Genomic DNA, 27534 nt, shown 5'->3' on the forward strand with positions numbered 1-27534 from the left:
CCCCACCAGCCCAGCTACCAGCCCAGCTAGCAACCCCACCAGCCGAGCTACCAGCCCGGCTAGCAGCCCCAGCAGCCCCACCAGCCGAGCTACCAGCCCGGCTAGCAGCCCCACCAGCCGAGCTACCAGCCCGGCTAGCAGCCCCAGCAGCCCAGCTACCAGCCCGGCCACCAGCCCGGGTAGCAGCCCCAGCAGCCCGGCCACCAGCCCGGGTAGCAGCCCCAGCAGCCCGGCCACCAGCCCGGCCACCAGCCCGGCCACCAGCCCGGCCAGCAGCCCGGCCAGCAGCCCGGCCAGCAGCCCGGCCAGCAGCCCGGCCACCAGCCCGGCCACCAGCCCCAGCAGCCCGGCCAGCAGCCCCAGCAGCCCGGCCACCAGCCCGGCCAGCAGCCCCAGCAGCCCGGCCACCAGCCCGGCTAGCCCGGCCAGCAGCCCCACCAGCCCGGCTAGCAGCCCCAGCAGCCCAGCCACCAGCCCGGCTAGCAGCCCCAGCAGCCCAGCCACCAGCCCGGCTAGCAGCCCCAGCAGCCCCAGCAGCCCAGCCACCAGCCCGGCTAGCAGCCCGGCCACCAGCCCGGCTAGCAGCCCAGCCACCAGCCCGGCTAGCAGCCCCAGCAGCCCCAGCAGCCCCAGCAGCCCAGCCACCAGCCCGGCTAGCAGCCCCAGCAGCCCAGCCACCAGCCCGGCTAGCAGCCCCAGCAGCCCAGCCACCAGCCCGGCTAGCAGCCCCAGCAGCCCGGCCACCAGCCCGGCCACCAGCCCGGCCACCAGCCCGGCCACCAGCCCGGCCACCAGCCCGGCCACCAGCCCGGCCAGCAGCCCGGCCACCAGCCCAGCCACCAGCCCCAGCAGCCCAGCTACCAGCCCCACCCCAGTTAGCAGCCGAGCTACCAGCCCCACCAGCCCGGCCACCAGCCCCAGCAGCGCCAGCAGCCCGGCCACCAGCCCGGCCAGCAGCCCCAGCAGCCCAGCCACCAGCCCAGCCACCAGCCCCAGCAGCCCAGCTACCAGCCCCACCCCAGTTAGCAGCCGAGCTACCAGCCCAAGCCCCAGCAGCTTAGCTAGCAGCCCCACCAGCCGCAGCCCAGCTACCAGCCCCACCCCAGTTAGCAGCCGAGCTACCAGCCCAAGCCCCAGCAGCCCTACCCCAGTTAGCAGCCCTACCCCAGTTAGCAGCCCTACCAGCCCCACCCCAGTTAGCAGCCGAGCTACCAGCCCCAGCAGCTTAGCTAGCAGCCCCACCAGCCCCACCCCAGTTAGCAGCCGCGCTACCAAACCAAGCCCCAGCAGCCCAGCTAGCAGCCCTACCAGCTCCACCCCAGTTAGCAGCCGAGCTACCAGCCCCACCCCAGTTAGCAGCCGAGCTACCAGCCCCACCAGCCCGGCCACCAGCCCCAGCAGCGCCAGCAGCCCGGCCAGCAGCCCGGCCAGCAGCCCGGCCAGCAGCCCCAGCAGCCCAGCCACCAGCCCAGCCACCAGCCCCAGCAGCCCAGCTACCAGCCCCACCCCAGTTAGCAGCCGAGCTACCAGCCCAAGCCCCAGCAGCCCTACCCCAGTTAGCAGCCCTACCCCAGTTAGCAGCCCTACCAGCCCCACCCCAGTTAGCAGCCGAGCTACCAGCCCCAGCAGCTTAGCTAGCAGCCCCACCCCAGTTAGCAGCCGCGCTACCAAACCAAGCCCCAGCAGCCCTACCAGCTCCACCCCAGTTAGCAGCCGAGCTACCAGCCCCACCCCAGTTAGCAGCCCCACAAGCCGAGCTACCAAGCCCAGCCCCACCAGCCGAGCTACCAGCCCCACCCCAGTTAGCAGCAGCAGCCGCGCTACCAGCCCAAGCCCCAGCAGCTTAGCTAGCAGCCCCACCAGCCCCACCCCAGTTAGCAGCCCTACCCCAGTTAGCAGCCGAGCTACCAAGCCAAGCCCCAGCAGCCCTACCAGCCCCACCCCAGTTAGCAGCCGAGCTACAAGCCCCAGCAGCTTAGCTACCAGCCCCACCCCAGTTAGCAGCCAAGCTACCAGCCCAAGCTTCAGCAGCTTAGCTACCAGCCCCACCCCAGTTAGCAGCCAAGCTACCAGCCCAAGCCCCAGCAGCTTAGCTACCAGCCCAAGCCCCAGCAGCCTAGCTACCAGCCCCACCCCAGTTAGCAGCCGACCTACCAGCCCCACCCCAGTTAGCAGCCGAGCTACCAGCCCCACCCCAGTTAGCAGCCGAGCTACCAGCCCAAGCCCCAGCAGCTTAGCTAGCAGTCCCACCCCAGTTAGCAGCCAAGCTACCAGCCCCAGCAGCTTAGCTACCAGCCCCACCCCAGTTAGCAGCCAAGCTACCAGCCCCACAAGCGAAGCTACCAGCCAACCTAGTAGCGCTACCAGCCCCACCCCAGTTAGCAGCCGCAGCCCAGCTACCAGCCCCACCCCAGTTAGCAGCCGACCTACCAGCCCCACCCCAGTTAGCAGCCCCACAAGCCGAGCTACCAAGCCCAGCCCCACCCCAGTTAGCAGCCGAGCTACCAGCCCCACCCCAGTTAGCAGCCGAGCTACTAGCCCAAGCCCCAGCAGCTTACCTAGCAGCCCCACCCCAGTTAGCAGCCGAGCTACCAGTCCCACCCCAGTTAGCAGCCAAGCTACCAGCCCCAGCAGCTTAGCTACCAGCCCCACCCCAGTTAGCAGCCAAGCTACCAGCCCCACAAGCGAAGCTACCAGCCAACCTAGTAGCGCTACCAGCCCCACCCCAGTTAGCAGCCGCAGCCCAGCTACCAGCCCCACCCCAGTTAACAGCCGACCTACCAGCCCCACCCCAGTTAGCAGCCCCACAAGCCGAGCTACCAAGCCCAGCCCCACCCCAGTTAGCAGCCGAGCTACCAGCCCCACCCCAGTTAGCAGCCGAGCTACTAGCCCAAGCCCCAGCAGCTTACCTAGCAGCCCCACCCCAGTTAGCAGCCGAGCTACCAGTCCCACCCCAGTTAGCAGCCAAGCTACCAGCCCCAGCAGCTTAGCTACCAGCCCCACCCCAGTTAGCAGCCAAGCTACCAGCCAACCTAGTAGCGCTACCAGCCCCACCCCAGTTAGCAGCCGCAGCCCAGCTACCAGCCCAAGCCCCACAGTCCAGCTACCCGTTCAAGCCCCAGCATTCCCAGCAGCCGAGCTACCAGTCCAAAGCCCCAGCTACCAGTCCACACAGTCAGAGTTCCAGCCCCAGCAGGGTGTTCCACAGAGCAAAGATGCATTAGCTTTTGCCACTGACAGTGGCTCTCCAATGAGTTCCATTCCCTGGTGGAAACAGCGGCTGATTCTCAAGTTTAACAAACATCATTGGCTCTAGGAACACTCAGGTACAGCGGCGTGCACAGACTTTTGGAAGGGCAGGGGCGAAAAGAAAAAGGGCACATACAGCGCGTTCTCGCCACTGAACAGGGCACTTCAGCATGCGTTTTGGCTCTACGGTATGTTGCTGACCTTGTTTCAGTAATGAGTTTTGTGTATTGAGCATTAATAACTTTGTAAATTTTTCTGCTTTCAGGTTGCTGTGGTTGTCTCCCAGAAAGATCAGCTCTTGGGATTATTTGAAAATGAATAAAGTACCTGGAAACAATGTCCCTGGAGATCATTTTAAAATGGTAACTAATGTATTTAAAATGCTTGTGTCCAAAGTTTCTGGATAATGACAATTTGAAAAAGTACCTCTTTGCATACTGAGTTGTTTCCTTTCTCTCAGTGGTGAACTGAAGAACGCAAAGCATTAGTTGAGCATCCTGTCAGGATCTTGTTTCTGTGCTGTCTTTTATTAATTTTCCGAAAAACTCAAATGTTCACCCTGGGGTAAAAACAACAACTGGATGCAGTTTGCCAAGCAGGTGGTTGATATCTAACCCTAAAATTAGACACCACAACTCTCAAAGAGTCAAGACAGGGTGTCCTCAATGTCTGCTACATTCAAACAGCTGCTGGTTGTTCTGTTGGCTCAGCTGTGATGTGTTTGAGTAGTTCGATACAACTGTTGGTTTTATCTCAAATCTTATCGTGTCAAATTAGCTAAGTTAATGATCCAGTACTACTCATAAATTAAAGGAACACTATTTCTATTGGGAGAATGGAAAACTTGATCCTGATTTGACTGGTTGTCGCCTTCAGTTTAGTCTTTGCTGTCGGAGAGCTGGATGACCGAAAAGTGTTTGAATATAAGAAGTTCAGTCTCTGTCCTACCAAATAAGCCCAAAAGTAAAATTTTAAAACGGAGAATCTTGACAGCTTAAGTGGGCACTTCAGGAACTGCAGGTTTAATTGCACTGCCTCTTCTTTTTACACATTAGGTTGTCTCTTGGATTTAATTCACTTAAGACTGCACTTGTAGTTTTCACTGCAGCATACTCATTGCCAAACTTTACTTCTCCTTGTACTTTATTTTTTTCCATCCACAACTTTTACTGAAGTCAAACTTCCTCCAGGGGTCAAAGTTGTGGTGTTGCATATGGATAATGTTGCTGGGGGGAGGGACAACTTGCTTAGCCTGCTGCCACCTTGACCAGCCCCGGATAAGCATAAGAGGACGGATACATGGATGGATGTGTGGTTGGCTGGACGGGTACATGAATGGTTGGTTGGATGATTGCATCTGTGTTTTCTGGATCAGACTGCTTCCTGCTCGTTTAAACTCGGTAGGCTGGAGATGCGATGCGTCTACAGATTATTTACCTCCTACAGTTTGAATAAACACACGTTGGTTTTGTTGGCTGAGCTTGGATGCGAGTGTGGCTGAGGGAGTGCTGCAGAGTCATGAGCCACATGACGAGACTCCAGAAAGACTTCCTGATCTCAGCTGTGAATCACGGGTTCAGATCCTCATCTCTTCACTTCCTGTCTCCTCCTCCCCCAGCCTCTCTCTGATTGCTGTTATTAGTTCAGTCTTCTCTTCGGGGGACATAATGACACAGAGTGCTTGTGTGTGTTGCTCCCTGTCATTAACCAGCAAGTCTGTGTGGTTAAAATGACACAGCTTTAAAATGCTTCCTTCAGCTCTGCCCACTCCACCATCTGAGCTCAGATCTTTTAGAAAAAGTTCTGCCTCCCTCTGAATCTCCGGTTTAGGAGTTTTAGCTCAGTCTGCAGGTTTCCCCTCTCAGCGTGCAGACGGACAAATAATAACATTTATAGAGTAAAGAGCAACTCATTCATTTGATGTTCGCTGCAAAGCGCTGCATCCAAAGATGAACCGACAACCAAATGTTTTGTTAACAATGTTTAATTTTTGACATGGATTCAAACAAACAGAAGGGGGCGCCGGTAGCCTATGGGTTAGTGTGTGCGCCCCATGTACAGAGGTTGTAGGCTTAGCCTGGCAGTAGCTCAGTCTGTTGGGACTTGAGGGTCGCTGGTTCAAGTCCTGGTGTGGACCAAGTCTGGAAGTTAGTCTGGTAGCTGGAAAGGTGCCGGGTCACTACCTGAGGTCTGCCGAGGAGCCATTGAGCACTCTTTCATGTGCAGCCGTGGTCGTGTCTAGAGTTAACCACGGTTAATGGATTTATAGCATTAAACTGTAAAAAAAAAAAAATGAAAGTTTGAGTCTGTGCATTTAGAGCAGAATAAATAGAAGAACACATGAAGTCTGTACCTTTACTTCCTTTTTATTTAAAATATTTTTAAAAATCCGCTTTTACAGTGAAAGTATCATAAAGTCAAAGTAACTCATGTTTAGTGTTTTATTCTGTGTTTTCTGGTCCTTTAATTCTTCGGTATTTTTCTCCTGTCCTCTTTAAGCCTCGTCTGAACCTTTTTTATTTTCTATCAGTTCAGTGGAGTGGTCACTAGGGGGCGATGTAGTTTAATGTATCTGGCTGTCAGGAGTCTGCAGCAACAGTTTTAAGCTCTCTGACTCAGAGAGGTGAGGATCACTGAATACTTAAAAATATCAAATCAAACTCTTAATGTTGAGATATACGAGAAAAGTTTAAAATGTGAAGAATTGATTTACTTCTTTTTATAAATTAAATAATTTTCACTTTTAATTTTTAATAGACAGTTACTCAGTGTCCCTATCCTTCTTTGGCTCGTGACCCCACTTTGACCTCTGGGGGCGTGTCCAGGCTTTTTGGACCGGGGTGGCCCAGCTCGGGCTCTGACTTGTCCAGGGATGGCCTGAAGTTTGTGTGCACACATGAAGAGCATTTATTAACCCCTTCTGCCTGCACTCATCACATCGACTCTTAGTAACACAAGATAACGGGAACATGTTCAACTTCTCAAAACAATATGTACGTCCAAAGTCAGGATTTAAAGAACACGTATAAAGTAACATCTGCACACTCGAAACTATAAGCCGTCTGTTGAAACAGACTGAATGGTGGATTTCAACATGGGGTGGCCAATAAGATTTCAAGGAGACACGCCCCTGTTGACTTCACAAAACTTTAGGGACCCCAGTCAGCTTCTTACTAAAATAAATTAAAAATTAAATCATGTGATGTGTTTTTTTCTACTGTGTAGTAAACATTCACCTGAGAGCACATTGAGACTGTTTCAGGTAGATTATGGTGGACAGAGGAAGAAAGGTGGGGATCTGTGCACAGAGGGAGGATTTTATTTTGCTCAGTGTGCGATGTTAGCAGCCAGGTGAGGGTGAAGTAACGAGGCTGGAAGTTAATGCATGACACCTGGATGAGAGACGGACAGAGATACTGCACGTTTGTCAGTTTCTAGCATGGACTCACCTCACATGCTAAACTGGATAACGTCTTGTAGCTTCATTAAAGGTCACATATTCTGTAAAATCCTCTTCACTATATTTCTCTTACTCTTATATGTGTCTCTAGTCCGCCTACAAATCCCCCAATGATGAGAAAAGTGCATCCTCTCTGTTTTTTGCCTGCTCCACTTTTCAGAAAATGTGTGCTCAAACAGGCCGTTTGGAGATTTTCCCTTCATGACATCACAAAGGGCAGTAACCCCTCACCCAGGTGAGTGACACTCCCACAGCTAGGTGTTTGTTCTGCCCTCTGAGTCTGCCTTCTCGCCGTAAACAATAGGACATGGAGCGAGAAAGCCAGAGACACCCAAACCCTTCCAGAGAGGGGGCGTGGTCAGACTGAGCTCATTTACATTTAAAGGTACAGACACAGAAAGAGCCTGTTCTGAGCAGGGCTGAAATAGAGGGGTTTATAGTCATGATCAAATACAGGATCAGAGTGGATTTAGAACAAGAAACTTCACACACAGGTTTTGAGGAGCTCTGAGACTTATTTACACTGGTTGAAGAGGAGGAGAATATGTGACATTTAAGGCAGAATGTTTCATTATCTTGTTTATTTGAACTATAATTAGGCACTTCAGTGGACCCCATTTGATGGTCCCAAGGTTGGGAAACCCTAATATAGATACATATTTTACTTTAATATTATGACGTGTATTTGAATCCTTTCATGCATGTGATTTTAAAATATTAATTTTACCCTTTACATTTTATCAAAACTGTTATGTTATTTATGTTTTACTTTTTTTTAAATTAATGTGATATTCAATTCTTCTTCATTCTTTTATTCATCTTGTAAGTTCTTTAGAATTATTTAATTCATACATAGGCTTATTAATTAGCAGGCTGAATCTCTTGTAGGCATTTTTTTTCCCAATGTATTTAACCGCATTTGACGTGAGGCCGTTTAATAAAAGTGTTTTATTACACTCTTACATTCACATCATTGTCTGTAAACATTCTTTCAGTAACAAAAAGCTCCCTGCGCTGAGGGCGGGGCCAGGTGGAAGCGCGTTCCCGTGTCCTCCGGCGCGCTCCCGGCTCTCTCCTCCTCCCTCAGCAGCAGAAGCAGCTCACGGTAGAAAGTTGACTCTCTCTCTCGCTCCGACAGCGTCGCGTTGTTTCCTGCTCCTCTGTGCCCCCAACATGTGTCTCCTCCTGCGGATATGAGCTCCGGGAGGAGAGTACCCGCCGGCTCTGCTGCTGCTCGTGTCCGCGTTCAGATCTCCTTCAACCGGGGAAACCCTGCCGCGCGAGACTGAGCGCCTTGTATTGTTTTTAACGAACCACCTTTCTTCTTCTTCACCACCTTTAATTGATCAGTTTCCTGCCGCGTCATTTATGGACTACAAAAGCTCCGAGTGAGAGTGTCGGTAATTTCCTTTGTGAAGATGGAGACGGTGATGGAGAGGGAGTGCAGCGCGCTGGGGGGGCTTTTCCAGACTGTCATCGGAGACATGAAGGTAACATGAAGCAGAGATATTATCTTTATTATTATTATTATTATTATTATTATTATTATTATTATTAATAATAATCTGATCTGTGATTCAGATATTAAAATCAATGTCACACAGGGAAACTCCCCTCTGGAGGATCTGTTGCATGGAAGCAGGAAAAGCAGACATTTGATCCTACTGACGGTTTATTGGAGATCATTAATTTGCTAATGATAAAGGGGGAGGGGGGGAGGGAAGTGGGTGTGTCCAGGCTCTGCAGCCTTCTTTTTCAGGACATGTTTGCCCGCAGCTTCTCTCAGAGAATTCATCCAAAGCAGCTCGATTGTGCTGCACACAGCCTCATGAAGACATGAGAGTGATTAATGCAGATAAATCACAGGACATGAGAACAGTCCTCTGCAGGACGGTCAGAGAGTCCACATGAGAACAGTCCTCTGCAGGACGGTCAGAGGGTCCACATGAGAACAGTCTTCTGCAGGACGGTCAGAGAGTCCACATGAGAACAGTCCTCTGCAGGACGGTCAGAGGGTCCACATGAGAACAGTCTTCTGCAGGACGGTCAGAGAGTCCACATGAGAACAGTCCTCTGCAGGACGGTCAGAGAGAGGGTCCACATGAGAACAGTCCTCTGCAGGACGGTCAGAGAGTCCACATGAGAACAGTCTTCTGCAGGACAGTCAGAGAGTCCACATGAGAACAGTCTTCTGCAGGACAGTCAGAGAGTCCACATGAGAACAGTCTTCTGCAGGACGGTCAGAGAGTCCACATGAGAACAGTCTTCTGCAGGACAGTCAGAGGGTCCACATGAGAACAGTCTTCTGCAGGACGGTCAGAGAGTCCACATGAGAACAGTCTTCTGCAGGACGGTCAGAGAGTCCACATGAGAACAGTCTTCTGCAGGACGGTCAGAGGGTCCACATGAGAACAGTCTTCTGCAGGACGGTCAGAGAGTCCACATGAGAACAGTCTTCTGCAGGACGGTCAGAGAGTCCACATGAGAACAGTCCTCTGCAGGACGGTCAGAGGGTCCACATGAGAACAGTCTTCTGCAGGACGGTCAGAGAGTCCACATGAGAACAGTCCTCTGCAGGACGGTCAGAGAGAGGGTCCACATGAGAACAGTCCTCTGCAGGACGGTCAGAGAGTCCACATGAGAACAGTCTTCTGCAGGACGGTCAGAGAGTCCACATGAGAACAGTCTTCTGCAGGACGGTCAGAGGGTCCACATGAGAACAGTCCTCTGCAGGACGGTCAGAGAGAGAGTCCACATGAGAACAGTCCTCTGCAGGACGGTCAGAGAGAGAGAGTCCACATGAGAACAGTCCTCTGCAGGACGGTCAGAGAGAGAGTCCACATGAGAACAGTCCTCTGCAGGACGGTCAGAGAGAGAGTCCACATGAGAACAGTCCTCTGCAGGACAGTCAGAGAGAGAGTCCACATGAGAACAGTCCTCTGCAGGACGGTCAGAGAGAGAGTCCACATGAGAACAGTCTTCTGCAGGACGGTCAGAGAGTCCACATGAGAACAGTCCTCTGCAGGACGGTCAGAGGAAGAGTTCACACACAGGCTCCATTTCTTCAGCAGCATTTTTGCCACAGAGCATGAACATGTGCACCACATGTTCATCTTTATCAAGTCTGTTAACGGTGACGTGTATGAAAACATACTCGGCCTCCAGCTTGAAGCGTAATAATTTGCTCTTGAAGTTAATCAGTTTGAAGTCTTTGAAAACAGTGAAGTGCATTTTTAGTGTTTCTGATGTACAGAGCTTAAAACTCCTGAACTCAGAGATGAGACGTTGAGGCCGAACAGCAGAATGATAAACTTTGATTTGATTCTAAAAATCAAACACAACAACTCCTGTTTGATACCACAGCAGCAGGATGAAGTCCCTGACAGACAGACAGTCTTCTTCTTATCTCAAAACATCCAGTAAATTCTACAATTCTACAATTCTACAATTCACTTAGCAGACACTTTTATCCAAAGCGACGTACATCAGAGACTAAGTACAACACAAGCAAGGATCTAGAAAAAAGGGAACAATGTCAGTAAGAGCAAACGATCAGCTTTGAGTCTGATTGGACACACAGGTGCTGACAGGCATTGCACAGAGGCAGAGCACAACATTGAGGGCAGTTCTTGAGAGCTCTAATCAGTATAGAAACCATCTCATAAGTCGTCCTTATCAAACAAAAACCATCGTCACAACCATCATCATCATCAATGATATCGAGACCATCATGTTTTCAAGTTAAAAACTGTATTCGCAGAGAAGTAAATATTTAGCAGATGCAGTGTGGACAGCGAGCGTGCACAATGCGACATGATATCCATGCTCACATGCTGTTAGGAAACACTGTATCCATGTACAGTGCCTCTGGACTGACCTAACCGCTAGGCCATCAGTACCCCGAGAAAAGAAGTTGATAACCACCACTTGAAAGACTTCCTGAGTGGGTAGTTTATCGAAGACATCCAGTTATCATCAAATTAAACATTTAAGCCCAAAAACTTCAAATATGTACAGAGACATGTCGTCAGCTCAACAGCGACCTCTTGTTGTGCTGTAAAAAAAAACGTAATCCTCCTGCTGTCAGTCTTCTGTGTGTGTGTGTGTGTGTGTGTGTGTGTGTGTGTGTGTGTGTGTGTGTGTGTGTGTGTGTGTGTGTGTCATTCATCTTTGAGCTGCCGGTGAAATGAAGACACATTACTGTTGATCCCTTTAAGTGGAACTGATCTGCCTGTGTCTCCCCGAGGACGCTCTGTGTCATCCTGAGCTGCTTCATTCAGATTCTTCCTCCATGAAAAGAAACTGAAGCTTGAAGCCGCTGAGGATCTGAACATTACAATATTAGCTTCTTTACAAAACTTGAAAATGCCAGAAGTTAAAAGTCCAATCAGTGAGATGTGTAGAGAGTGAAATGATAAAGTGACCTTACTATATGATCAGACATTAAGGAAACATGCTATGTTGAAGTGCTGGCTTCTCTCACAACAATGCAGCAGCCAGTATGTCCTCCTTCTAACTTTAGTTTCTGGTCCTGAATGCTCTGGATTTGTTTGGACCAGAGAAGGTAGACGGTTTTAAGGCACCCCCACACGGCCGTTTTGGACGCCCCTCGGTTTGCCAGATATGAGACCAGTTATCAGGTCAAACCAACAGGTGTTGCAGCGATGGAAGCGGGCAAGAGAACTGGTTCAGATAGAAGTGATTGTACCCGACCTAAAAAGCCTCTGCATGTCAGACATCTTTGATATTTATGATTCAAGGTTGAGCTGCCTCCGATTGAATACCTGCAACAGCCAATGAGAGCGAGCAGAGAGAAAGGCGTCACCAACCGCATGTTGCGTCACTTACAGCTCACAAACATGACGGTGAACATAAACACAAGTGGGATACTGAAGAAGAAGAAGAGCTTGTCTAACTATGACAACACGAGTGTCATGAAGACAAACCACAGAGCCAGCTGACCACGACCATCGTCCTCCATTTTTGTTTTTCTTCCGAAGTCCCGTCTGATCATGTGAGATTCTGTGAGATCTCGTCTCTGTGGATTCGTTACTACAAACATCAGGTGTGTGCTCTCGTGGTCGATGTCGTCTCGTTTGTGCGTTCAGAGGATTGTAATGTTGAACATCGGTTGAAAGTGTTTGTTTTCTTATAATCGGTTAATATTTGAAAACAGTGTTGTGCTGTAACAGCAGGTAAACCCGTCCTGCTGCAGTGTGAGGACTCACAAGATAGATGTTCTTATCTCTGGATGGATCATACAGACGGATCAAACGGGGACTTCCTGTTTAAACGCTCCTTCAAAGAGACAAACAAACAGAGCCGAGGATTCCTGGAGGACGGGCACGCTGCTGCTGCCTCTGGTTGTTGCCACGGTGACAATTTATGTCCTCAGTGATTGATTGATGCAGCGGCCCTGCCCTCGACTCTGTGTGTGTGTGTGTGTGTGTGTGTGAGAATGAGAGAGAGTGAGGGGATGGAATGAGATGTGGGTTTATGTGATGTCGAAATGATGAACGAGTGATGAAGAGCAGGAAGGTGAAACGATGCTGCTCTCAAAAATGAAAAGAATAACTGTGTGTGTGCGTGCGTGCGTGCGTGCGTGCGTGTGTGAAGGCTGAAAAAGGCGGGAGGATATGCTTGTTGTGTTGAACTTTGAGAGAGAGGCGACACAAAGAAAGCAAAATATGTGTCACACAAACTATCCTCTGTGCGTGTGTGTGTGCGTGTGTGTGTTTGGTGAGGATGCACGCACGTGTGACCCTCCCCTTTCTCTCAGTCTGAAGCCCCCTCTGCAGCTGCACCAGCAGTAGCAGCAGCAGTAGCAGCAGCAGCAGCAGCAGCAGCAGGGTTGCCATAGCAACGGTAGCCAGGCGATGACGCTTGAGCATCACTCTTACAGACAGAAAAAAAGGCTGAACACACCCAGCACTGCTCGGCTCAGCTGCTCTGCACAGTTACAGAGACGAGTGATGGTGATGCTGACAAGAGGCGACGCTGGACAGAAACCCTTCACGCTCTGTTTTTTATTTGATCTGCAACTGCACCATTAAGATGTTGTCCTTACCAATAAAGAAACACACGATTTAGGAGGATATTGAGGGTTAAAATGAGCGTCGGACCCAGTCGTGTTTAGGTGCGTGAAGAAGTTGCTCTTGATGTTGGCCCCACATGTTTGTTGTAAGTGTCCCGTCCAGCAGACACTAAAGACACTGAGTCAGATTTTTACAGTGTGTTTTAAGATCCAGTTTCCTTGTGTTGTTGTGGAAGAGTCTGGAGAAACCCAGTGAGTGAAGAAGACCCCTCAGATGTTTCCCTGCAGAAGATAAAAGCCCCACCCATCCCTGAAACCATCGTGAGCCCCCTGCTGACATTAGGAGCATACCTCAGGGTCTGTGTGTTTGTGTCTGAACACATGTGTCTCCGCACTGCAGCGTCTAAGAGTCCTCAGTTAAAGTCCCAGTTAAAGTCGGTCACTGTGTTTTCATGCCTGGCGGGGCAAGGCTGGTTTGCTTCCTGTAGACGGCCTGGGGGTGGGGGGGATGTATAGATCAGCATTATTGATCCGTCTCCTCGATTTCCGAGGAGACGGATGACATGGATAACATGAGTTTGATATTACTGTGGTTTATGTTTTATATCCATTCAATTCAATGGAAACAGAAGCTGTGTGCCTGTTGGAGAGACGTGGGCTAAGTCGTTAATAGTGACTGGTCCCAGTGCTGCACCATTAATCACTATTCCCTCTTGATAGGAGCGTGTGCAGGAAACACAAGACAAAAGTCTGAATGAATGGTCAACAATCAAAGCCCTCTCCCTCTGCATGGGTTCATTTAACCTGGATGGAGGTTTCTGGGTTTCTGTCACAGTGTTTGATGCAGTCGGAAGAAGTTTGGATTGACTCTGGACTCAGCAGCGACGTGTTGCAGGTGTTTAAAACACAGAGGTAGACAGAGACCGAGAGTGAGAGCTAGCATCAGGTTCTATCATTAGGGAACGTTTAAAGATCGTAAACAGAGTCACAAAGATGCTCAAGTCATCGCTCAGAGATTCATGATGGAGCTCTGAGACGGCGTGACTTTAACCACGTTGATGTTTTATCGTCTTTTCTTCTTCAGGGCAGTTATCCTGTTTGGGACGACTTCATCAGCAAGGCCAGCAAGCTGCAGTCCCAGCTCAGGTAACACACACACACACACACACACACACATACACTGACACACACACACACACACACACACACACTGACACATACACACAGAGACACACACACACATACACACAGAGACACACACACACACACAGAGACACACATACACACAGAGAGACACACACAGAGACACACACACACACACAGAGACACACACACACACACAGACACACACACGCACAGTGACACACACACACAAAGACACACACACACACACACACACTGAGACACACACACACACACAAAGACACACACACACAAAGACACACACAGAGACACACACGCACACTGACACACACACACACACATGGATTTTCATGAGCTCAGGTTAAACACACACTCAACATGTGTGTGTGTTTAACCTGAGCTCATGAAAATCCAATCAGTTCAATTCATTAAGTGTTTAAATGTCAGCTTCACTGCTCCACTGCTGTCGCCTCGTCCCAGATACTCCGGTTCACTGGGTCTGCACACACACACACACACACACACACACACACACACACACACACACACACACACACACACACACACACACACACACACACACACACACTGAAGGTCAGGTAAACACACAAACATGTAGAGAAAGACTCACCTACAAACTGCAAACTTATACATTCATGAATCATGGACAAAACCACCACACCCACTCCAGACGAAAACACACATACACACTTACTTTAGCCTTTTACAACACACACACACCTATACACACTCTGCACACACACACACACACACACACACACACACTTATACACACACGTGCGCACACACACACACACACGTGCACAACTCAATTAACCTTCTGTAGCTGTCAGAGATTAATGATGGTACCGTAAAGTAATTATCAGTGAGATGGATCTGCAGCGGGCCGGAGGTCAGTAGAGGTCGAAGCTTATTACAAAAACACTGACTGCTTCATCCCAATCATCGCTAACGCAATGCAACATGTAACGACGCGACACGAGGAGACGGGACATGATGCAGCATGGCACGGTGTGGAACGCCACATCATGACAAGACAAACCATGACACAGCACGGCATGACCCATGAGGAATGAAAAACAAAACTTCAGATCTTCAGACATATTTTGAACCCTGAGTTGCTGCAAGCGAAAGGAGAGGCACCCTCGCTCGTCTTGAGGAAAGATTTAAATCTCTCTGTCGGTCTGATTCGTCCAATGAGACACAGAAACAGATTTTTTAAACTCTTACTCTGTTGTGTCTCTCAGGTCCACTGTTGTTGCAGTTGCAGCCTTCCTGGATGCCTTTCAGAAGGTGGCGGACCTCGCAACCAACAGCAGAGGTATGATGGTAGTGTGTGTGTGTGTGTGTGTGTGTGTGTGTGTGTGTGTGTGTGTGTGTGTGTGTGTGTGTGTGTGTGTGTGTGTGTGTGTGTGTGTGTGTGTGTGTGTGTGTGTAGCTGCTGGTTGTGTTATGCATGATGAGAAACGAATCTGTTGTTGATTAAGGTGAATAATATGGACGTAGTTGGAGTCGTGGTGACCTGCTGACTTGTTGTAGTTGACTCTGTGCTGCTCGCTGCAGCATCATGTTGCGTTGCCTGAGTTGTGCAACTGTTCAGGACGCTTTAAAGGTTTTCTGTTGGATCACAGGACTCCAAACACTGGATCTGTTCCTCAGTCCTTATATTGGGACATCGGGCTGATATACATTATGATGCATGATCCAAATCACATCATGAGCTAACACCTGGTGTAAGAGGAGGTTAACCATGAGGCTACATTGTTGTCTTTTACCCGTGGACGTGGAGTTGGACACGCGGGTGAAAACACCGGCGGTTAGCTTGTGCTAGCGTGCGTTAGCTTGCAGTGTAGGTACAAGCAGTGAACATACACACTACGTCCTGCAGGGGGCGGGTCTTCTGGGGGCAATGAGCCCAGGAAGAGCGGCCCAGTTGGAATGTTGTGTTTACATTTCTACTGAGTCCACCTTTGCACAGTGTTGTTGAATGATATCCTCTTGTGTAAACTGTAGATCTCATGTTGCTGCTTTGCGTCCTCTAAAGCTGTGAATGATTCAAAGAGACGCGTCTGATTCACGAACGCACACAAAGGGTTAAATGTTCACCTGACTGAGCTGCAGAGCAAATAGCGTCTCTGTGCGTCCGTGCTGCTTGTGAGTAAAATGACCCATTATGCATCAGTCGGGGGTATATTTTCTCCCTTCTCTGCAAATAATCATCAGTGCAAAAAAGCATCTAAGATCTTTGTTCTTTGATCTCGTTCCTGTGGTCATGGAGTCAGTTCCGACAGACGATATGAATGATTGAACAGAAGAGGTCGAGCCGACCTGCAGGTTGCTCTATACTCTCCTTCTACGTTACATTTCTACAGGATGGAGAGATGAAGGAGGGAGGAGAGGGTGGCACAGATGGAGGCGGTACAGGTGATGGAGAAAATAGAAGATGCTTCTTCCACACACAATGATGTGCTGTGGACTAAATGAAAGAGGAGGAGACGCAGGTAGAGGAGGAAGTGAAGGCGGAGGATAGAGGGCAGATGGTGATGGGGAAACAGGATGGAGAAAGAGGGATGGAGGGGGGAGGGGGTCTTTTGGCTGTCATGTCCGGCCAGCTGCAGCTCGGTGCTCATGGCAACAAGACGGAAATGAGTGCAGGATTCAGTCTGAGTGAGAGAACGTGTTCCTCCATCTTCTCTTTCTCTGAATCTACACACAATTCTTTAATCCTCTCATCCTGGACTTCATATCTCAAACCAGACATCTGTTCTTCATGTTCACCTGCCTCGTCACTTTGGCTGTCTGTTTATGTTTTCTTTTCCATCATATCCCGTATCACCTTCATTAACATGTTTGCTTCATGTACCATCCTCAGTCTGGTAGATTTCCCTGTCACAGCGTGCAGAGTCTTTTCACGGCAGTACTGGATGAAAATGAGCTTTGCTGTGCTCCACATTCAGATTGAGATGAAACACCGTCATACAGATGAAAACATTTTGTCACAGACTCCATGGGGGATTTACCTGTCATTGTGTATGCACATATTGGTGCTTGGTTACCGTAGCAACCTGCTCTCATCCTGGAGGATTTGGTTCTTAAAGGGCCGGTGAGCGCCATCACTTTGGAAGAGGTCACGTCACTATGTCAACACAGGGCCTAATGGAGGAAGAGGAGGAGCAGGAGGGGGTGCAGGGAGAGGAGAGGAGAGGAGAGGAGGTGTAGAGAGAGGAGAGGCGAGGAGAGGTGTAGAAAAAGGAGAGGAGAGGTTTGGTTTTCAAAATCCTTTTATTTTACCACTACCAGTACAAAATTATAACACTGTCACATCATCACTCAGATCAAGAGAAGCAAATAAATAAATAAATAAAACAAAACAAGTGCAACAAAACTCACAATATCAACAAAAACAACATTTACCTAAATCAAACTTAATTAATAATGAGCTCGCCATCCCCACCCACCGAGCACAAAGCTTCTTCCACAGCCCATACACGATTAAAGTCGTGCACATTGTCCATCATTCGATAATATGCAAATTCAACCTTCAGTCTGGCCTTCAAAAGTCCCTCCAGAACCAGCACCGGTTCCACACAGCCAGTATAGCTCGGTTCTTGCTTGTCAGCCAAATGGCCAACTTGGCCGAGCCAGATAAAAAGTTCAACAGTGTATGTACAGTCTTTTTTTTATTTGTAGAATACTTTGGCCCAAAAACAAACAATACAAAAGAGAAATCCTCCCCGAGAGCTTCAAACAACCTTTTCAAAAGGACAAACAAGAGCGACAGCCTCGGACACTCAACAAACAGATGAGACAATGTTTCAGTTAGTGAACAAAACAGACACTCCTCTCCCACCCCTGGGTCAATGTGGGCTCTGTATCTGTTCGTGGCTATAACCCCATGCACAACTCTCCACTGGAGATCTGCTGTTCTCTTCTCAACAGGCAGCTTGTACAGGGAACGCCAGCTGCCTTTCGGCGAAACAACTGGGCCAAAAAACTCGGTCCACCTCGACTCTTTCACTCCCGACAAACAACGAAGATGTAGGACCTTAACACAGGACTGATAAAGTGCCTTTTTCCCCGCATCCTGGAACTTTTCCAGAAGAGGAGTATTGAAGGACAGCATCCCACCTCCTCTTTCCTGCCACTCCCCGACATCTAGGGTAACAGACAAAGATGGGAAGCTGTATTCACCCTCTTCACTCCACTTCTCACACAGATTCTCAATGTATAGAAATGTTCGAAGTTGTTCTGGAAGTGCAGCAAAGACTTCCTCCACCACTCTTTTAACCACCCGGCTGGAGGTGATATTAGTCCCTTCTTTGAGGACGTCCAGGGTCAGTCTTACCAGGTGACCAAGTTTTGTGCAGCCTGCCTCTCTGAAACTGGCCCGGAGACCGGCTGACTGCAAAGTTGGAGTCCTAATGAAGTCATTAAAAAAAACGGTTCCTCAAAAATCCACATTCCCGGACTCTCAGTTTTTGTTCTTTTGAATGTGTACATTTTCCATGCCTGCATTACAGACATATAAAAGGATGTTACTCCAGTGAGGTCCACCTCCTCAAGCTTTAGAAGAAAGAGCTGCTTACTGTACCCCAGCCGTCCAGCTCTCCTCAGCAGCAGTCGAGCGGTGTCCATCCAGCTGGGACCACAAATGTAAAGGAGTCTCTGTGCAGTCTGGAGTCTGAATGAGGCAATTTTTGACTGAATGTCTTTAAGTCCATGTCCCCCTTCAGCCACCGGCAGATAGAGGACTTCCGCCTGGACCCAGTGTTTGCCTGACCAGAAAAAATCCAGGATGGCCCTTTGAATGTCCTCCATCAGCCCTCTTGGTGGTGTCAGAGCCACAAGTCTGTGCCAGAGAGTCGAGGTAACCAAGTTATTGGCTACCAGAACTCTTCCCCTATACGGCAACTGGGGTAGCAACCATTTCCATTTAGACAACCGAGCACACACTTTCTCCTTAACTCCCTCCCAGTTTTTCATTTTAAAGCCCTCAGTGCCCAAATAAACCCCCAACACCTTCAACCCCTCCCTCCCCCACTCAAGTCCACCAGGCAGGTTGGGCACTGCCTGGTCCTTCCACTCTCCCAACAATAAGGCACCACTTTTTTCCCAGTTCACCCGTGCAGCTGTTGCCCTTTCATACAGGGACAGGGTGTCCTGCAGACACCGAACGTCCCCCTGATTGGAGATGAAGATGTTTACATCATCAGCATAGGCAGAAACTGTAGGGGGGCATTCAAGCTATACAGCTGGCCGGAGATGGGACAACCTTGTCTGATCCCTCGCCGTACAGGGATTGGCCAACTCAACCCCGCCCCCATCTTCACCAAACACTGTGCACCCTGATACAATAAACCAACCAATGACACAAAACCATCACCAAAACCAAAAGACCTCAGTGCAGAAAACAAAAAAGAGTGATCAACCCTGTCAAAAACCTTCTCTTGATCCAGTGATCTCTGATAAGAAAAACATTATCCATGATTGTCCGGTCAGGAACACAATAACTCTGGTCTTTATGGACCACACTTCCCAGAACGTTCTTTACTCTATTAGATAAAGCTCTGGAGAAGATCTTGTAGTCCGCACAGAGCAAAGCAAACGGCCTCCAGTTTTTTAACAATGCCAGGTCACCTTTCTTGGGGAGCAGGGACTGCTCTCTTACAGGAACCAGGAAGTCCAGTCCTGCAAAACTCCATTAAAACACTATGCAGGTCAGACCCAAGAATACTCCAGAACCTCTTAAAAATGTCTGTGGACAAACCATCTATGCCAGCTTCCTGTTGCCATCTGAGTGACAGCAACAATGAGCTCTTCCAGAGTCAGCTCCCCTTCCAGAAGAGACTTCTCCTCCAAACTGAGCTGAGGGAGACCCTCCAGGAGCTCCCTTCGACACTCCTGGCTGCAATTCTCTGCTCCAAACAGATCTTCATAGAACTGCATGGCATGACTGCTCATTTCCTTTGGATCAGCTGTTATACGACCTCCTGGCAGTTTAAGATAGGTCAGCAGCTTCTTTTGAGCCACCGATCTCTCAAGATTGAAAAAGAAGACGTTGGGGCATCCATGTCTTTGAGTTGAAGGAAACGACACCGCACAAGCTCCCTTCACCCTCTCCTGCAGGAAAGAGCTCAACTCCATGCGTTTCTCCTTCAGCAGGGTACCAGTGGTGGGATCCACACTCCCATTTGACCCCTCCTCAAGGTTCTTAATGTTGTCCTCGAGATTTTTAACAGCTGTTTTTAATGTAGCAGAAGAGTGTGATGTATACTGCTGACAAAAAACACAAATCTGAGCTTTACCAACCTCCAACCAAAGCTTCAAAGAATCAAAATCAACTTTTTCTAATTGCCACTGATACCAAAAACACTCAAAGTTTTTACAGAAAACGTTGTCCAGTAGAAGCTTGTTATTAAAATGTGAGAAGGACTTAGCCCTTTCACCTGGTGAAATAATCAGCTCCACACTAACAAAATGGTGGTCAGTGAAGCCAACAGGCCAAATATTACAACTAATTAATCTGGGGTTGAGAGTTCTCGAGATGTAAATCCTGTCCAGTCTAGCTGCACACACCCTGTTACTGTTAACCCTGACCCATGTATACTGTCTGGATTGTGGATGTTTCACTCTAATTGTGTCCAACAAATCCAGGTGTGAGATGACAGTGTTTAGAGTCTGGGATGAATGTGGATGTGGCTCCTCTCCTATTCTATCGACGGTGAAATCAAGCGTACAGTTAAAATCACCACCAAGAATGATCTGATCCTGATTAATAGATCAGTAACTCCTTTTGGAGATGGGTATATGAAGCTACTTTCAGCTCCATTATTTGGAGCATGAATATTAGAAAACAGTGTCCTCTATTTCTGCTCTTACAATTAAAAGCCTACCCATTACAATTTCAGCACAAGATACGAACTTTACATTTGCAGATGCTCTAAACAAAATGGCTACTCCCGCACTAAAGTTGGTGCCATGGCTAAGGTAGTTAAAGCCCTCCCACCATAAACCGCGATCTGTCTCATCTGATGGTGTGGTATGAGTCTCTTGTAAAAACAAGCTATCGATGTTTTTCTGAGTTGAGATATCTGAGATAAGGCCACTTTTCTGTCTGTCTCTCCCACCATTAATGTTGAGAGATCCTATCTTAAGACTCCTCATAGAAAGATCAGAGAGAAAAAAACACATAAGTAGACACAAACAGGGAACAGTAGAAAAAGAAAAACACCTTGTGATGCATGATCATTTATTTGTCTTCTTCACACTTTTACCTCCAGTTTTCCTCAGTGTGGTGTGTTTTTAGCCGGAAACGTTTTTTCTCGTCCAGGAGGTCAAAACCAACCTGTCTTTTCAGTATGCTGACTGACTTTATGAACTTCTCAGTGTCACTTAAGTAGTCACTTATTTTTTACTGATTTTTTGTACGTTTCATCCATAAATTGATTGATTGACTCTGAAGAATAAAGATCAGAGCCACTATTTGGCAAATCAGCAATGGATGCATTGTCTGACTCATAATCTTCATCCATGTCCTCTCCTTCACATGATGCCTGGCTACAACACACTGTCTTACCTTCCTTCAATGAAACATCTAGAACTGCTGAACTTTTGGTAGCTTCAGTTTTATCATTATTTACAGTCCGCGTAGAGGGAACTGACAACGGGGAAACTTGTACGAATAAATCACTGAACACACCACTCTCAAGCAGCTGATACACAAGAGGCTGACTCTTCAGAAAAACAACCACAGCCTTGTTCATACGGGATGCATACAAAAGTTTATCATGACCTACCTGTTCACCTACAGCTAACAAAACCTCCTCCAAGGTAACAGTACCGTTTGGAGGGACTATTTGAACTCCCTGTCGGAGAGTCGGATGTGGCGTCTCAGCAGACGCCATTCCACCCGAGAACCCCTCCAACGGTCTGTCTTACACAGCCAACATAACCCAATATTAATATGAAAACAATCTTACCTGATCATGCACTTTGAAAACAGTAGAAAGGATAGCAAACAATTCAATCTCCGCGCCACTCGCAACACCACCACTGTCACTCACACTCACATTCACTGGAAACGGAGAGGAGAGCAGAGGAGGTGTAGAAAAAGGAGAGGAGAGGAGAGGAGGTTTAGAGAGAGGAGAGGAGGTGTAGAAAAAGGAGAGGAGTGGACATGTAGAAAAAGGGGAGGAGAGGACAGGACAGTGGAGGGCTGTTGGTGATGGATTAACGTTTTGATCAGAGATTAAATCAATAATTAATTGTGTATGTGTTTGTCTGTGTCTGTGTGTGTGACTGTGTGTGTGTGTGTGTGTGTGTGTGTGTGTGGCAGTCACAGGGTGTGTTTGAATTATTAACCACCGTCTCCCAGAAGGTGAGGATGTGTGTCTGTTTTCATCTCCTGCACAAACGACTGCTAATCCGTGATGAGGCCCCACCCATCTGAGGGAGCAGGAGGGGAGTATTTCAGCGCTCCCTCTGCAAAGAGAGAGAGAGAGAGAGAGTATTTATTTTGATGTTTGTGTTCAGAGAAATAAAAGTTGAGTCTGAAGTAAACAGTGAGAAAGAGAAAGTCGTAAATATAGTCAGTGAGTTACTGTGAGGAGACTCTGAGTGTGTTTGTGTAGCTGCAGCTTCCAGCAGGAGGTCAGAGCCGTTTGTAAAGGTTGACCAGCTGATAAATAATTCACCACAACACTCTGACTTTGTGCAGAGTGTCATGTGTGAACACAAGCAGCTGAATGTTTCTCTCTTCACCCGGAGTTTCTCCTCCAGCCTCCTCGTATTTATTCTGCAGAAAGTCAGAGTGAGCTTATCTACTACTCTTGACTAATTTCATAATGATAAAACATAACTCTGGATTGGTGCTTTAGAGACAATAAAATCCACATCACCATGTTTCTCTAACATTAATATGTGTCTCTAGTCCGTCTACAAACCCCCCCAATGATGAGAAAAGTCCATCCTCTCCGTCTTTTGCCTGGTCCACTTTTCAGAAAATGTGTGCTCAAACAGGCCGTTTGGAGATTTTCCCTTCATGACATCACAAAGGGCAGTAGCCCCTCCCCCAGGTGGGTGACACTCCCACAGCTAGGTGTTTGTTCTGCCCTCTGAGTCTGCCTTCTCACTGTAAACAATAGGACATGGAGCAAGAAAGCCCGGGACACCCAAGTCCTTCCAGAGAGGGAGCGTGGTCAGACACAGCTCATTTACATTTAAAGGTACAGACACAGAAAGAGCCTGTTCTGAGCAGGGCTGTAATAGAGGGGTTTATAGACATGATCAAATACAGGATCAGAGTGGATTTAGAACAAGAAACTTCACACACATGTTTTGAGGAGCTCTGAGACTTATTTAAACTGGTTCAAGAGGAGGACAATATGTGACCTTTAAAACAGGACTGATTATGACACCTGTGTAGAAAGGTAGAAAGAGGGAGGACTTCTCCAGGTGAGCACAGGTGTGTCTTCAGTCCAACATCATCAGCATCTTTTCAGGTGAGACTGAACCATGAGCTGACATCAGCTTTCACTATTCAGATACTAAGATACTACACACACACACACACACACACAGACACACACACACACACACACACACACACACACACACACACACACGCACACACAGACACACACACACACACACACACACACACACACACACGCACACAGAGTCAGACTGCCAACACTTTCAGCCATCAGATTACCGATGAAGCTCTGGTTTCAGCATCTCGGGTCAAACGAATACAACGCTCCCTTTACTTTGTTCGAGTCTCAGATTAAAGAGAGACAGTGCGAGCACGTGTCTGTGTTGTCTTTGTTTTTAAAGAGTCAGGATCAAAGCATTTAAATTATAGCTGGATCTTGTTTCTGTTTTACTCTTTCTCGAACATGTTTCCACTCGTCTCGTGTGTGTTCAGCCTTCTCAGTGTGTGTGTGTGTGTGTGTGTGTGTTAAAGGTCTGATATCTGTGAACAGCTCGGAGTGTTTTCTCAGCTGTCAGAAGAGGAGAAATAACCGAGCTGCTGAATATCTAAGCGTGTTTCTTCTTCATGACTTCTGATGAGATTGACGAGAAGCAGTGTGTAACTTATACACAGATACCAGTAAACATACACCACAGATACCAGTATACATACACCACAGATACCAGTATACATACACCACAGATACCAGTATACAGTATATACACCACATATACCAGTATACAGTATATACACCACATATACCAGTATATATACACCACAGATACCAGTAAACATTCACCACAGATACCAGTATACAGTATATACACCACATATACCAGTATATATACACCACAGATACCAGTAAACATTCACCACATATACCAGTATATATACACCACAGATACCAGTAAACATACACCACAGATACCAGTATATATCAACCACAGATACCAGTACACACACACCACAGATACCAGTATACATACACCACAGATACCAGTATATATATACCACAGATACCAGTATATATATACCACAGATACCAATAAACATACACCACAGATACCAGTATATATCAACCACAGATACCAGTATATATCAACCACAGATACCAGTATACATACACCACAGATACCAGTATATATACACCACAGATACCAGTATATATCAACCACAGATACCAGTATACATACACCACAGATACCAGTACATATACACCACAGATACCAGTATATATACACCACAGATACCAGTATACATACACCACAGATACCAGTATATATCAACCACAGATACCATTATACATACACCACAGATACCAGTATATATCAACCACAGATACCAGTATACATACACCACAGATACCAGTATATATACACCACAGATACCAGTATACATACACCATAGATACCAGTATATATACACCACAGATACCAGTATATATCAACCACAGATACCAGTACACACACACCACATATACCAGTATACATACACCACAGATACCAGTATATATCAACCACAGATACCAGTACACACACACCACATATACCAGTATACATACACCACAGATACCAGTATATATACACCACAGATACCAGTATAAATACACCACAGATACCAATAAACATACACCACAGATACCAGTATACATACACCACAGATACCAGTATATATACACCACAGATACCAGTATACATACACCACAGATACCAGTATACATACACCACAGATACCAGTATATATACACCACAGATACCAGTATATATCAACCACAGATACCAGTATACATACACCACAGATACCAGTATACATACACCACAGATACCAGTACATATACACCACAGATACCAGTATATATACACCACAGATACCAGTATACATACACCACAGATACCAGTATATATACACCACAGATACCAGTATACATACACCACAGATACCAGTATATATCAACCACAGATACCAGTATACATACACCACAGATACCAGTATATATACACCACAGATACCAGTATACATACACCATAGATACCAGTATATATACACCACAGATACCAGTATATATCAACCACAGATACCAGTACACACACACCACATATACCAGTATACATACACCACAGATACCAGTATATATCAACCACAGATACCAGTACACACACACCACATATACCAGTATACATACACCACAGATACCAGTATATATACACCACAGATACCAGTATAAATACACCACAGATACCAATAAACATACACCACAGATACCAGTATACATACACCACAGATACCAGTATATATACACCACAGATACCAGTATACATACACCACAGATACCAGTATACATACACCACAGATACCAGTACATATACACCACAGATACCAGTATATATACACCACAGATACCAGTATACATACACCACAGATACCAGTATATATCAACCACAGATACCAGTATATATCAACCACAGATACCAGTATACATACACCACAGATACCAGTACATATACACCACAGATACCAGTATATATACACCAGTATATATCAACCACAGATACCAGTATACATACACCACAGATACCAGTATATATACACCACAGATACCAGTATACACACACCACAGATACCAGTATACAGATACCAGTATAAATACACCACAGATACCAGTATACACACACCACAGATACCAGTATACACACACCACAGATACCAGTATACAGATACCAGTATAAATACACCACAGATACCAGTATACACACACCACAGATACCAGTATACACACACCACAGATACCAGTATACACACACCACAGATACCAGTACACATACACCACAGATACCAGTATACACACACCACAGATACCAGTATACACACACCACAGATACCAGTACACATACACTACAGATACCGGTACACACACACCACAGATACCAGTATAAATACATCACAGATACCAGTAAACACACACCACAGATACCACAGATGAACTGGTTACGGTCCTAACTAGCTCCACCAATCAGAGCTGTCGCTGTGCCCCTCTAGGATTGTGGGTAGTGTAGTTCTTTTCCTCGATATCCTGAATAAACCGTGTTGTTCTTAAAGGTTGATATCAGACAAACTGTCGTGGTCAGTTTACCTGGGATGGTTAAGACATCATGGCGAATACTCGTATCTGGTATGGAGATGATGGTGATGATATTTACTTCCTGAAGCCCACTGTAGAGATCTATAAATAAAAAGTTTCAGAGTTTCTGCTCGTAGTAAAATCTGACCTGCAGCGAAACTGAAACCTCACACGTAATCAGAGAGGAGAGATATTTCAGGGTCGCTATTCAGAGAATCTGAAGACTCTACTGTAAGCCCCCCTCCAACACACACACACACACACACACACACACACACACACACACACACACACACACACACACCCTGCAGAAGGCACCCTAAGCCCCGGTTGGTGTGTGTGGTATTCCTGGACTGTACGACCCGGTCAACCTGAGAGAGGATCTGCAAGGAATCCTGTTTACTCCCCACACACACACACACACACACACACACACACACACTCCAGACACACACACACACACACACACACACACACACACACACACACACACTCCCTGTGACCCAGTTAGAGGGTAAAGTTTTAGAATATTTCTGCGAGCTAAAAGCAGAAGGAGTGACAGAGGTTTAAAGATCCTCCCATGGACTCGTGATCCAGAGTCAGAGACGCTGACATCTTTAATCAAAATGATTTAAAGTATTTAGATTTGTCTCGTGGAAACTTTGCAAACTTTAAAAACACGAGAGAAGTCGACATCATCTCTGACTGGAACGTTTCAAACATGCAGAGGAGATGCAGGGACAGACTTTGATTTGATTTATCCTCTCATTAATTACATGGTATTATTTCTATTTGTATGCATCATGATCCTCTGAGGGTTCAGCTGCTTCTGTCGTCTCTCCACACGTTAAGTTTCAGTCTCTGTAAACGATCTTTGAAGCCTGAATGAAGCCTGGCAGGTGAAACTCTGTGCTCTAAAAACTAGACCGATAAATTAGCCAGCCGATTATATCGGCCCATATTAGCTTATCCAGTGACTATCTGTATTGACTAGTTTTATCTATGATATGCGCAGATATTACAAGATTTATTCACCA

The 27534-nt window shown here is 47.4% G+C and overlaps 1 protein-coding gene and 1 long non-coding RNA gene across 4 annotated transcripts in view; both read left to right on the forward strand.

Moving 5' to 3' along the window:
- The first annotated feature begins 3185 nt into the window (after positions 1-3185).
- Positions 3186-3586, forward strand: LOC132991408 (uncharacterized). Its single transcript, XR_009676177.1, has 2 exons — positions 3186-3326; positions 3515-3586. It is a non-coding gene; the product is annotated as an uncharacterized LOC132991408 (long non-coding RNA).
- A 4185-nt stretch (positions 3587-7771) lies between these two features.
- Positions 7772-27534, forward strand: part of LOC132991394 (protein MTSS 1-like) — a 43935-nt gene continuing 24172 nt past the window's right edge. For 2 of the 3 annotated variants that reach the window (XM_061060164.1, XM_061060163.1), the window contains exons 1-3: positions 7772-8199; positions 13828-13889; positions 15155-15228. In XM_061060164.1, coding sequence (XP_060916147.1) covers positions 8128-8199; positions 13828-13889; positions 15155-15228 — 208 coding nt within the window. In that variant the 5' untranslated portion in view covers positions 7772-8127. The remainder of the gene's footprint in view (positions 8200-13827; positions 13890-15154; positions 15229-27534) is intronic. The other variant, XM_061060165.1, reaches the window with a different exon arrangement.

The sequence above is a fragment of the Labrus mixtus genome, chromosome 16 (assembly GCF_963584025.1).
Source record: "Labrus mixtus chromosome 16, fLabMix1.1, whole genome shotgun sequence".
In the NCBI taxonomy this organism is placed as follows: Eukaryota; Metazoa; Chordata; class Actinopteri; order Labriformes; family Labridae; genus Labrus; species Labrus mixtus.